Here is a 14,483-nt window from a genome sequence, read left to right as displayed (position 1 = left end):
GTTCATCACCTTCCATTCTGTGGGTCACAAGTCAGAATCCATGTCTTCGGATAAAGTGAAGGCATGAGCGTGGCTGGTTGTGATATCCCTTGTGTGTCTGTGTCCTTGTGTGGTCCAGCTTCCAGAAACAACAGGTTTCCTTCCCCCTTTCCCATCCCCTTCCCCCCTTCTCCATGCTAACAAGAGCAGCCTCAGAGTCTCTGCACCAGGCTTGTGCTGGGACTGCACAGCTCCTTCACTGCCCACGTACTCCTGCTCCACTCTTATAAGTGCCTTATGAGGACACTGGGCAACTGCGTAACTGTCCATCTCAACACTTTGTTGGGCCTGCAAGTCCCTTTGCCAAGTCAGTTAAAACAGTCACAGCTTCTGGGTACCTTACTGGGTGGCTCCCAGGCATTGAGGCGCAAGCCAGCTCCCCCCTAACAAAGATAACAAAGCCCTGGCAGTCACTCCCATGCACCAGAACCACTGCCATGCCTCTGGTCAGACTCCACCGTCTCAGACTTGAGGTTCACAGAGAACCTAACCTGCCTAAAACTTCAAGCACATGGTTTTCTTGGCTAAAAACCCTAGGCCTTCTCCAAGTTGGGGTGGGTGAACTCCCCCAACCTCCCCATACTCCCAGAAGCCCCAGCAAACATTCCCATGTCACATCGCTGGTGCCCTGTAAGCTCATATACCTGCCTTGTACCAGAGATTCATAAACAAATCTTGAGAGTTCACCTAGTTGCAAAAATTTCTCAGACACCTGTTCCCAGCTGAGACCTCTGGGGCAACTGCTCAATCAAATATTCTGGATTTTCTAGCATGGCATACCTTCAAACTCTACAACACAGACCACCCCAGATTGGATGGGATGTAATGCAGAATGCAGAAGCCAATCTCAATCTCTCTCTCTCTCTCTCTCTCTCTCTCTCTCTCTCATGCTTTCTGGGTCACACCCAGCAGTGCTCAGGAGTTACTCCTGACTCTGCACTCAGGAAGCATTCCTGGCAATGCTTGGGGGACCATATGAGATGCCGGGGATTGAACCTGGATCAGCCACGTGCAAGGCAAATGCCCCCCCCCCCCCCCGCTGTACTATTGCTCTGGCCCCTGAAGCCAACCGATCGTGACTAACAAAAACATTAACAGAGAAAGCTTAACTTGCAACAACAGTGTAGTAAATCTTTCAAAAACTTAAGATCCCCGGGCTGGAATGATAGCACAGTGGGTAGGACATTTGTCTTGCACGCGGATGACCTGGGTTCGATTCCCAGCATCCCATATGGTCTCCTGAGTGCAGAGTCAGGAGTAACCCCTGTGCATCACCGGGTGTGACCCAAAAAGAAAAAAAAAACTTAAGATCCCCATAGTGGGATACAGCAATTTTCACAATTTTCTTCTGTGGAAATATTTTTGATCACTCCATTAGTCATTTTTTTGGTAACAATCAATATAAAATAAATTACCATGGGCCTGCTATGAGGGCAGGCTTGAGGGATGTTTGGGAAAATGGAGACAAGGACGGAGGAAAATGACAGTGGTAGTGGATTGGTATTAAAATACTGAATGCCTGTAGCAAATCATCATGGACAACTTTGTAAACCACGGTGTTTAAATAAAGGGTAGAGGGGTGGAGAACACATGCACACCATCATTAACTGCAGCACTCAGCACAATAACTAAGATCTGGAGTCAATCTAGATGTCCAACAACAGGCAAGTGGATCATGAAGAGTTGGTATATATACACAGTGAGATACTATGCAGCTGTAGGGAATGATGAAATCATACAATTTGAGGCAACATGAATGGAACTGGAAGACATCATGTTAAATAAAATAAGTCAGAATAAGGACAAATATGGGATGTTATCATTTTCCAGTAGCTAGGCAGTCACACCCAGAAACTGGCCTTGGCTGTGTAATCCCATCAACGACCAACATCCAGAAAGTATAAAACCAAGCTCCCAGAAGCAATTTGGCTTCTCAACATCTGATAACCTAGTTCTCCCTATTGGAGAATCTGACAAGCTACCAAGAGTTTACTGCCCGCACAGGAGTGCCTGGCAAGTTCCCCGTGGCATATTCATATCGTAAGTACAGTAACAGATATATAGATCCCTCTCGCAGAGCCCAGCAAGCTACCAGAAGTATCTCTACCTCAGGCAGAGCCTGGCAAGCTACCTGTGGCGTATTCAATATGCCAAAAACAGTAATGATAGGTCTTGGGTGGAGAAGGAAAGAAAAAGTGCAGAGAAGGGGGAGGAGAAACAGATGAGAAGCAATGGGGGTCAAGTCAAGGGACTCAGATGCAAGGTGGTGTTAAGGAATGACAGAGCCAAATATCCAAACCACAGAGTCAACAACACTGAAATCAAGAGACCCAGACTTTAACAACTGAACTTAGAAAGGTGCCTGTCAAGAGGGCAGGCTGGAGAGGCAGGGTGGTAGGGGAGGGAGGTGATATGGAGAGGCAGTGGTGGGGGAGGGAGGTGATATGGGCGGGAACCTGGGAACATTGGTGGAGGGAGGCTGATACTGGTGGGGGGGATCAGTGCTACAATAATATATGTCTAAAACTCAACTATGAATAACTTTGTAATTCAAAGTGCTTTAATAAAATTTTTAAATGATTTTAAAGTTTCAGGAGCGAGGACACTGAAGAAACAATTTTGTTTGTTTTGATAAAGGGATGACAAATCAAATTAAGTTTGGAAATAGTTGTAATTTAGATGTTTTGGTCAGATGTCTGATCAAAGTACACTGCACTCTTTAATATGGGTGAGTGTGCCCCAGCCAATGAACTGAAACCTTAGTAGAAAAGTTGGACTTTCCCTGAAGACATGGGAATTCTCCTAGCAGATTTCCAGATTTCCATGTTCTAAGGGGTCAATACCTTAAAATTCTCACAACACACACACACACACACACACACACACACACACACACGCACACCTCCATACCTCTCCCCTTTCCTTCTCATCTTTCATTTTCTCCTTTCTCGATCTCTTTCCCCCATCAATATTTTTCTATCTATTCTAGGTAATAATTATTTTATTTTCAAAATACATTCATAAGTATTTTGGTGACTAAAAAGCCCCATTTACAAATACAAGTCCCCCTAGCTCCAGTGCAAACACTCCTTTTTCAGGGATATGTTTGTGGCCTGGCTTTGGGCTTGGTTGAAGTGACTACTCAGAGGTTGGCAGCACCTCTTGAAAAGGAGGAAGAAACAAGATAAGGCAAAGTAGCCACCATTATAATCTCTAGAGGAGGAGGTGGTGGACCAATTATTGTTAACCAGGAATATAGCTTTCATGCTTCTTTATACTGTTGTTTTTAAAAATTGAATCATTATGAATTACAAAGTTACCAAGTTATTCATGATTGAGTTTCAGGAGTACAATATTCCAACACCAATCCCTCCACCAGTGTCCACTTCCCTTCGTCAATGCCCCGGTTACCCACTCACCCCCCAGCCTGCCTCTATGGTCAATCTTTATACCTCTTTTCAGCATCCCATTCTCCCCCAAAGTTTACACTACTTTCTGACTGAGGATGTGAGTTCACATTACAATCAATGTAGGGAATGAAAAAATAATACAAGAATCAAGAAGCTGGGTCTTCTGAAATATTCACTTACAGGCACTAATTAGACTGTCTTTGACTTCTCTCCTTTTGGATCAGGCTAATGACAGAAACTGAGAACTTAAAATCCCAATGTAACTGGATGAGGGAGTGCAAAGGGTTAAGGTGGGGGTGGGGATGCCTAGATCCACCCTTTGCCCCAGAGTTTAAGGAGGAGAGGAAAGGACATAGAGTAAAGGGGAAGGGAAGAAGAGATAGATGAGAATCAGTGGGGGTAGAGGTCAAGAGACCCTGGTGCTTTGGTGGTATTAATGAAGGATAGGGATGAATATTCAAACCACAGTGTCAACAACACTGAATTTGTGAGACCCAAACTTTTTGTTTTTAATTTTATTCTTTTATTGAATCACCATGTGGAAAGTTACAAAGCTTTCAGGTTTAAGTCCCAGTTATACCATGCTCGAACACCCATCCCTTCACCATTGCACATATTCCACCACCAAGATTCACAGTATATCTCCCCCCACCCCCTCACCTCCCCAGCCCCCCACCCCGCCTGTGTAACTGATAAATTTCACTTTACTTTCACTTTACTTTGATTACATTCAATATTTCAACAAGAAAAACTCACTATTATTATTTAGAGTTTCTCCCCCCTAAAGTCGGAACTGCTGAAGAGGAAGAATTTAATAATTTGTTTTCCATTGCTGAGAATGAAGAGATATGAGGTCAGGTGGCCACACTAACAGCTGCATGGTTTTGGATTTCTGTATTTTAGTATTTTAGTAACTAAGTCCAGAGAAATATCTGCCAGAAATTGCATCATTGCAAGCTTGTACCTTTCAGCTACTTTATATTCCACATATGAGTGCAACATTTCTATGTCTGTCTCTTCCTTTCTGACTCATTTCACTCAACATGACACTCTCCATGTTGATCCACTTATATGCAAATTTCATGACTTCATGTTTTCTGACAGCTACATAGTATTCCATTGTGTAGATGTACCAGAGTTTCTTTAACCAGTCATCTGTTTTTGGGCACTCTGTTTTTTTCCAGATTGTGGCTATTGCAAACAGTGCTGCAATGAACATAGAAATGCAGATGTCATTTCTACTATACCTTTTTGCCTCTCTGGGATATATTCCCAGGAGTGGTATTGCTGGGTGTGAGACCCAAACTTTAATAACCAGTTTTTAAAGGTCAAGACAGCAGGCTGGGATTGGGGTGTGTGGGTATCACTGTATGACTGTAGTCCCGTTGCTCATTGATTTGCTCAAGCGGGTGCTAGTAACATCTCCATTCATTCCTGTTGCACTCAGCACCAGGGGAATGAGACCCATTATTGTTACTGTTTTTGGCATATTGAATATGCCACGGGTAGCTTGACAGGTGTGGGGGTCCCGTCCTGTTCAGCAGGAAGGACCCTTCGTGGGGCTGAGAAAGGGACGCAGCCGAATGAACAGATGCAGAGCCAGAAAGCAGCAAGAAAGAGGAAAGCTTTATTCTACTGGTAGTTACAGCATTTATACTTTTCTGCTGGGAGAGAAGAAGTTAAGAGCCAGGCTTGTAAAATGGCTCCCCACAGCCGGGCTCTGCTGTGTGAGATTCTGCATTGCTCTCTTCTGGGAGCTTTGTTTTATAGTCTCTGGATCTTGGCCCTGATGAGACTACATGGCACCTGGGGTAGTTTGTGGGTGTGACTGCCAAGCTACTGGAAAACGGGGTATTTGGGTGGAGGAGGCCCAGTCCCAATCTGAGCAGGCTTGGAGATCTCAGCCCTGGGTCCCGCATACCTGGGTTCCTCTGTCAGTTCCTTCATGCGTGAGGCTCATTGGAGCATGTGGAGAGTGGCCTTGAGCATGGCTGCGACTGGGTTCTGAAGGTTTTCAGCTGCTGGGCTCTGCTTGCGGTGGAGAGGGAAATTCAACCCACTCCCCTCCGAGGGGGCCCCCGGTAAACACAGCCTGGCTCGGGGGCAGGAGATTCTGCTGGGGTGGATGGGTAGGAGAGGTAATCTAAGAACACTGGTGAAGGGAAGCTGACACTGGTGGGGGGACTGGAGAAGGAATATTATATGTCAAATAACCAACATAGAATAACTTTATAATTTACGATGCTTTAATAAAATGAAAAAAATGGGGGGGGAACTAAATTTAATTTAATTTAAAATCTCAATGGACAACATACAGGAGCAAGTGTTAAGAAATTCATTCAAATGCTCTGAAATTCATTCCTTCACTGAGCACTTTCTCTACAACCAGGACGTGGCAGGTATTAAGATGAGGACGCAAAGTTAAGCAAGATAGCTGTGGTCAGGCCAGAGAGATAGTATGGAATTAAGGCATTTGCCTTTCATATGGCTAACCCCAGTTCAATCCCCAGGATTCTCATGGTCCCCAGGAAGCCCCCACCTGAAGATGACTTGGTGGAGCCTGGGAGGTCCCCAGAACTGGTCCAGGTAATCCCTGACACCACAGGGTCAAAGCAATACTGTATCCGTGGACCCTTAGATAAAATGGGCCCAGTTGCCTAAGAATTCCCTGGAAAGGCTTGTGTGTCCCCTAAGCACATGAGTTCATTTCTAGGGGCCAAAGAGACTATATTATTGAATTAAATCTCACTTTGTTCATGATATAGAATCTTTTCTATATTTATCCCGGTTTGGGTTAGGTTTTTATAGGATTTTATATTAACATTCATAAGAATCACTGTCATCCCGTTGCTCATCTATTTGCTCAAGCGGGCACCAGTAACATCTCCATTGTGAGACCTGTTGTTACTGTTTTTAGCATATCGAATACGTCACGGGTAGTTTGCCAGGCTTTGCCGTGAGGGCGAGATACTCTTGGTAGCTTGCCGGGCTCTCGAGAGGGGTGGAGGAATCAAACCTGGGTCGGCTGCGTGTAAGGCAAAGGCCCTACCCGCTGTGATTCATAAGAATATATTATTGTGAATTTCTTTTCCCATGATGTTTTTTGGTATGTGGCTAATACTGGCCTAACTAAATAAAATCTGAAATGTCACCTCTTTTGAACTGTTAGTTTTTAAATGTTTGATAAAATTCTCTATTGAAGTTGTTTGGGTTTGGGCTTGGTTACACTTACTGGGATATACTTTAATCTTGCTACTTGCTATGTGTTAATGCTTTCCTATTTCTTTTTTAGTTAATTTTGTTCCTTTGTGTATTTGTAGGAATTTGATTATTTCATCTAAATAATTTATTAGTATAAACTATGCCCTTAAAATTATTTTTTGCTATACAACTGGTAGTGATATTCCCTATTTAATCTCATAGATTTAATAACTTAATTCCCTTCCTTTAAAAAGAAACTTGACATGTCTGGTTAAAGACCATTCTGGTTAAAGACCATTCTAGTCTATGATTCCATGAAATCAGTTGAAATATTAGAGAAAAAAGTTTTTTTAATATTTCACTTATAAATGAAACTAGAGTGCTTTCCTTTCTGGATTATTTCATCGAGCACAATGCTCTCCAGATTCAGTCCTGTATTGAAATGGCGTTTCCCTTCCATTTATGGCTTCATAACATCCCTTCTAAATGTATCTATATTCATCTCTTAGATTGTCTTATTGGGATTCCATTGTATGTGATGACTTTTTTTTTCTCATTATTTTAAAAATTCTATATTTAGCTCTGGAAAGCTTAATTATACTGTCTTATTAACATTCTTTGTGTATTATGACTATTTGCAGTGTGAAGGCCTACTCCCCTCCTACAATACTTAGCCTGCTTAGAATCAGCACAGCCATTTCAGAAAAGCACTGCTTTTGCCAGTAACCATCAATTGAACCAGATAACACCCATTTATGGGAATCAGCCAAAAAGGCAGAACTACTCACACCCACTTCTGGGGATCAACTGAAAAAAACAGAATCACCCCTGCATGAAAACAGTGGAGATAACCACCAAACCAATCAAGGAAAAAGTTAGTATTACTCCTGGAAGTGCTCGGGGGACCATATGGGATGCTGGTAATCGAACCCGGGTTGGCCACGTGCAAGGCAAATGCCGTCTGCTGTGCTATCACTCCAGGCCCCCCATCCTCCCTCAAGCGTTCTTAAGAGTGTAAAAGAACCCTGGAAACAAGGGGAGGGGTCGCTCTCCTACTAAAGTGGGGCCCTGACTGGTCAGCTTTCTAAATTCCATACTTCTTTGACTTATGCCAAATAAAACCTTACACTGCAGAGCTCACTGCTTTGTGTGATCTTTCAGACACTGGATCCTAACAGTAGATCTTTGAATTTCATGTGCTGGGATGGCTATATTTCTCCCCAGATTTGGTAAATTTTATTCATTATGTTTTATTTAAAGTTTCTATTTCTTGGAAACAGCCTCGGGATACAGGGCCAGCCCCAGCTGGGGCCGGTGCTCGGCTCCGGCCGGCCGGGTTTTCGGCCCGGGTGCCCATGCCTCTGCAGAGCCGGTGGATGTGGAACGAGCAGGAACCAGAGACAGCTTTAGGAATTGGGGTTCCAGCAAGTGCTTGCACCCATGTATGGAGACTGTGAACTAACTTTGGCTACATGCTGTTCCAGGAAGGGAAATGATTCATTTTCAAACTTAAATCTTCGCGGACTTAATTACTATAATACAGAAATTGTAAACCGCGCGGCCGCTACTGCGGCTGCGCAACATTTTATCTCTTCATTCTCATCAGTGGAAAACTTATTATCAAATATTTCCCTGTTAATAGAGCTGTATTCTTAGGGGATAAATTCCAACAAAAATAGTGAGTCTGTTTTGAAACTCTAACAACAATAGTGAGTTATGTGTTGAAATCTGGAATGTAATCAAGGTAAAGAGAAAAGGAAGTGAAATTATCACTCACGTATGGGGTGGGTTGGGGGTGAGGGATGGGATGTATACTGTTTTGTTTGTTTTGTTTTTGCTTTTGTTTTTGTTTTTATTGGTGGTGGAATATGGGCACTGGTGAAGGGATGGGTGTTTGAGCATTGTGTAACTGAGATATAAGCCTGAGAACTTTGTAACTTTCCACTTGGTGATTCAATAAAATAAATTTAAAAAAAATAAAAAAATAAAGTTTATTTCTTTCTCTTGTCCTGGGACTCCCATATGCATACTATTTACTTTATTTTATTTTACTTTACAGTGTCCCATAATATGTAATAGACTTTACTCTTTTTCATCTTTTGTCTTCTATGGCTGAATATCAAAACATTTGTCTTAAAATTTTCAGAGTATTTCTTTTATCCATTGAGGATATTATTGAAGCTATTACACTTTTACTTTCATGCATTTTATTATTCAGCTCCAAATTTTGTCTATTTTTTTATTAATCATTTTTCTTCTTTTTTTATGTGCAGAATATTTATTTATTTATTTATTTATCTTTATTCTTTTATTGAATCACCATGTGGAAAGTTACAAAGCTTTCAGGTTTAAGTCTCAGTTATACAATGCTCAAACACCCATCCCTTCACCAGTGCACATATTCCACCACCAAGAATCACAGTATACCTCTCCCCTTCCCCCCATCTCCCCAGCCCTTATTAATCATTTTTATCTATTGAACATTTCGTTTTTCTTCATGAACTGGATTTTGTTCTGTGTCTACTGGGTGTGAATAGACTACTGCAGAGCTTCCCTAATATAGTGATTTTGGATATTTTTCATAAAGCTCATGTCCCTATTTCTTTGGGGTCAGGTACCAGAATATCATTTGTGGTCTTTTGATGGAATCATGCATCCTTGCTTTTGTGTTTCTGAAAGCTTTGTGTTGAGGTCTTCATGTTTGGGCATCTAGGTGTTGTTACCTCATCCAGCTTTTCCAGACTACCTTGGTGGGAAAAGCTTTTGTTTAAAGATGACCATGAAGCTGCCAGCTGGGTAGCACACAGCTCAGGTTCAGGAAAAACCTGGTGGCAGCTCCACCAGTTCAAAGTAACACTGAGGGCTCTGTGGCCAAGTCTGTGAGGGCAGTGGTGGTTGGAGCTACTGGGTACTTGATCAAGAGAAGAAGGCTCTTGGCCACTTCTTTTTGTGTGTAGGAAGTTCTGGCCAAGGAGATCCCTTCTGGAGCAGGGTCGTGTGCTGGCAGCCAGGGCAGTAGTGAAGCCATGTCTGTGAGAGGGGAACATGCTTAACAGTCACAGTGTGGACCCTGGGTGCAGGTGCACTTGCGAAGGCAGTGGCTGGCACCAGGAGTGCAGCTCCCACGGTATCAGAGCCTGAGACACTGCATCTTTGGGTCTTGCTCCAGTGCCTCTGTCTGGGTAGGTGGTGGGTGTGGATGGGTGGGAAACATAGCGTCTTCATAGGTTCTGGTATTTCAAGAAACAGGCTGGTGAGTTTAAGTCCACCTCTGACCCAGGGAACACCTTCTGGGATAAGAGGAGTGGGCTCAGGACAAGCAACTACATACAGCCAGGTAACGTGACGGGTCTTGGGGTAGGGACATATAAAGGAAGAGGCCTTGCAAGCCGGGACAAGCACGAATCAGGGAAGCACATCTAGTGCTACAAATAGTGAGATACTGTGACATCCTCATCCCAGAGAGCAAAGGCTCCCTGGGGGAGTAGCTGTGGGAACTGGGGAGGGAGCCTGTGTCACTCTCAGGTGGGATCAGCTTTGGTGCTCTCTGTATGAGAGCTTGGCAGCAAGGCTGTCGGCTTTTTACCCTGTGGGGTGAAATTCCTGATGGGTGGAAGGGGGTTTCCTCAGGCATGTGAATGAAAGGATGCAGCGAAAAAATGCTTCCTACATTATCGTTTCACTCCACAGGTGGTTTGCTCCCCTAGAGCTATTCTGTTTGTACTTGTCAGAAGATGGAGGATATTCCACTCACATGCTTTCTCATCCTCTGAGGAGACTTCATGGGGAAGTCAGGGTTGCAGGCCAGCCCAAGTCTTCCCAGACCACAAGGAGGCAGTTTAAGCCAGCTCTGGTGCTAAGATCTGAAAAGACAGAGAATGTGCACCCTTCCTCTCCTGTATCCATTATCAATACCATTACAAAGACTTCACATGGAACTAAACTAGGAACTTAAGTGAGAAACTGATTTTTCATTTTTAGTGCTATTCAGTATAACTCAAAATCATCAATGTGGAAATCTTGGAATCATTCCTTTGCCTCGTTCCTTTCCTCCTCAGGCCTCCCCTCCTTCCCAGCAAGTCACTCGGTCTACTGAACCGAGGCTCAATTTGTCTCTTGTACTTTTATTGCCAAATGGGCCACTGCAACAGTTCTCTTAAAGTGGTCTCCAGCTGCCCCCTCCTCTACCCCATTTTTGCTATCATTCTTTGGATGTCCAATTTCATCTAGTGATCCTCAATTAAAACCCAAAACAGAAAAACAAAATTTACCATCCATGTCCCATGACCATCGTTTTGTATAGCTATTCCTCAGTCTGAAGCTCAAGAACTTCTGCAATCTGACCCCAAACCACTCTAATTTTATCATCATACTATCATTATCATGAAATAATTCCAAGTTTCTATTTTAATAATGATGGTATAGCTATCATCCTTTTACTAAGAAAAATAATAAATCCCTACAACTTTGTTGCAATGGATTTTCCACATGGATGAACAGTTGAGGACATAGTATAGGACTATCCAAGTCATATAAATTCTCCAAGTCCAAATAAAGTTATTTTTTTTCTAAATTTTCTTCTATTATTTTTTGGCTTCCTTCTACCCTAAACATCTATAAAACTCTCTTTTCCATCCATTTAGCCATCCATATTTGTCCTTGAAAGTTAACAACTTATTTCATACAAATTCATGCTTTTACATTATGTGTAGGTACCATGTCAAATAGTTTTTGGTAATGGTTCTTAAGATTTTTCCCATCCCAGATGCATGCTGAAAATAGATAATGGAACAAACATGATGACCTCTCAGTGTCTGTGTTGCAAGCCATAATGCCCAAAAGTAGAGAGAGAGTATGGGGAATACTGTTTGCCGTAGAGGCAGGGGGAGGGTGGGAAAGGGGGGGTATACCCGGGATATCGGTGGTGGGGAATGTGCACTGGTGGAGGAATGGGTGTTTGATCATTGTGAGATTGTAACCCAAACATGAAAGCTTGTAACTATCTCACAGTGATTCAATAAAATTAAAAAAAAAAAAAAGATTTTTCCCATCCCTTTTGTTCCTCAAATGACTAACCCCCAATCAATTGTTCCATATGAATTTTAGAATTTCATTTGCATATAGCATCTTCTATATGAAGAGAAAAACAGGACAATCTATTATTTAAAAATAATCTTATATTTTTAATTCTTCATATAAGTAGCAATTCAATATTTGTAAGGAGATATATAACCTAAGTTTCTTCATTATTTTATATTTCTCAACAGTTTCTAATTTTAAGGGAGTTATTGAAGTTACGGACTGCTACCTCTAAATAAACCAATGGACTCACAATTTGTACAATAATGAACCATTTAGAATTCATTTCCCTTTTTTAGGCTTAAGAAATTTCTGTGGGTCAGAGAATACAGAGGTTAAGGTACTTGCTTGCATGCAGTTGTGCCATGACAGTGGTTTGAACCCCTGCCTGCTCTGCATATGTTCCCCCAAGTCCCACTAGGTGTGAGCCCTGACAATCAAGCCTGGAGAGGATATAGCACTGCCTAGTATGACCAAAAATAAATGAAAGAAATGTGAGTGAATAAAAGTCAAAGAGACTGTGTCTGTGTTCTCCAGAAACACTAGTACTAAGACTTTAAGAAGCAGCAGACAAAATTCTGGAATGTGCAGAACACTAATACTTAAGTCTGCCCAAGCTCTAAACACTTGTACCAAGCAGGTGACTTGTCAATATCCTCAGTGACAACAGAACATTTAGTTTCCTATGAGTGTCCTGGTATAGAGAAGCAATGACCAACTAGGCCATAAGATTTATGAAATGAAAATGTTCTCAGCTAAATTGCTGGGAGATGGAAGGGGGGTGGTGGTGGGGAACAGAGAAGTGATCCAAAAGGGCAGAAATACAATCAATATAAAATTTACAAATTCCGTCATATTCAAACAGGGTCATGAGAACAGCCAAATAAATATTTACTTAAAAAACCAAATTCCAAAAGACATTTACTGTTATCACTTCTTTATCAATCTGACCTTATTTTTAAAACGCATTCAAGATAAAAATAAAAATCACATAGTTTTTAAAAATCATGTGCTGATTCAGGGTGTCTTCTGTATTTTCTTGGAACGATGTTTTGAAGAGGTGGAGATATTGGCACATTCTTAAAAGAAATGTTTATACATTTTGCCAATGATATCAACAGGGCATTTCATATAAAGACAAAAAATGCCATTAAAAATTAGCAAAACTCATGAAAGTAAAAAGAAACTCTAGTTTGAATAAATTGTACTCGGAGACTTCCTTCCTATTTCCCTTTACAATCAGAAAATTCTTTCATCCTGCATCCTTACTCCAAGAGGATAAACAAAATCACTAAGTTCTAAGTACTAAAACGAAAACGTTACTTACATCTCCCCAGTTTTCTACAACTTCTCATTCTTAGAAAATGCCCGTATTTTATGATGACAAGTCCACAGGTGTCATTCTAGTGTCAATATATTCCAACTATTTATTACTCGATTTATTGTTTCCTACATAATTAATACAAGCATGACTTCTCGGAGGCCATGTAAACTGGTGATCCCCGGGTAGGTCTTCGTCCTACAGGGCAGGGTGGGCCGGGTCCTGCTGGGTTTGTCGCTCCAGGACGCCCACCTGCAGGGACTTCTGCAGCCTGGCAATGTTGGCGTCCAGCGCGGCGAGGCCGGTGCGGAAATCCTGCTCATCTCGCGACGTAAAGGTGGAGAAGGAAGAGATGCTCCAGTCCGACTGCATGTCAGAGGCGAAGATGCTGGCGTCCGCGGGCCAGCCGCTCTGCTCCGGGGCGCCAGGGACCTGGCCGAGCACTTCCCTGATGGTCTTCAGGAGCTTCTTGTCCTCCAGACGCGGCCTGGACTGCTGCCCGGCGGCCCCTGCGGCGTCCACCCCCTTCCCTCTCTCCCGGCCGCTGCTGCCCGGGCACGCGCGGGGCTGCGGGGACACGTGCGCTGGCAGCGACCTCTTGGGAGTGCTCCTGGCGAAGGGCATGTACACGGTACTGTCCACGGCGCACTGGGCTCCTAACACGGCCGCCACGTCCTCGGGCTTCTCTGGGCACGGCAGGGAGGCGAGTCCCAGTTGGGAGAGGCCCTCCGTACTCCCGGCGCTGCTGGGCGTCGAGGCCCGGGCACTAGCAAAGGGCGGGCGCGGCCCCAGGGCTTCCCCCGCGGGCACCGGGGAGAGCGGCTCTGGCGGCGTCAAAGTGCGGTCTGTCTCCAGCTGGGTTAGATAGCTCAGTACAGACGTGTGGGTGGGGACCGGGTCATGCTGAAGCTGCTTATCATAAATGTTCAGAAGAGATTTGGTCAGGTTATTCCCAGGCATGCAGCGAGTGTGGTCGGTACTGAGGTCTGCAAGAAGCTTTGCCATACTGCTCTGTAAAGTTCTGTCAACAAGAATGTGGGACACTCATTATTTTTCTACCCACTGCTTTTATTTATCTACATACATCTCGTCTTTACAAAAGGCTCTGAAGCCAGTCCTGGGTTCTTATGGAGACAGTCAACCAAGACTGCAAACTCACCCAGAGAGTTCTAGAGAGACTGCTAGTTTGCACCACATCTAGTACTATTATAAAGGCTCTGAAATAGTTTCTTTTATAGAGATGTTCTCCCATCCAAGTACTGACCAGGCCCAACCCTGCTTAGCTTCCAAGATCAGACAAGATTGGGTGTGTTCAGGGTGGTATGGACTGGACTGGAGCGATAGCACAGCATTTGCCTTGCACGGGTTCAATTCCTCTGTCCCTCTCCGAGAGCCTGGCAAGCTACTGAGAGTATCCTGCCCACACAGTAGAG

At 43.4% G+C, this 14,483-nt stretch overlaps 1 protein-coding gene across 1 annotated transcript in view; it reads right to left on the bottom strand.

Annotated features, from left to right (window-relative positions):
• Window positions 1–11,744: 11,744 nt before the first annotated feature.
• CCDC14 (coiled-coil domain containing 14) overlaps window positions 11,745–14,483 on the bottom strand; it is a 43,579-nt gene continuing 40,840 nt past the window's right edge. Inside the window, exon 13 of the mRNA XM_055129407.1 lies at window positions 11,745–14,071. Within this exon, the coding sequence (XP_054985382.1) occupies window positions 13,249–14,071 (823 nt within the window). The 3' untranslated portion in view covers window positions 11,745–13,248. The remainder of the gene's footprint in view (window positions 14,072–14,483) is intronic.

Source organism: Sorex araneus, chromosome 2 (assembly GCF_027595985.1).
Source record: "Sorex araneus isolate mSorAra2 chromosome 2, mSorAra2.pri, whole genome shotgun sequence".
NCBI lineage: Eukaryota > Metazoa > Chordata > Mammalia > Eulipotyphla > Soricidae > Sorex > Sorex araneus.
The sequence above is the reverse complement of the archived record's forward strand: the minus strand, read 5'-3'. Positions and strand labels throughout refer to the sequence as shown.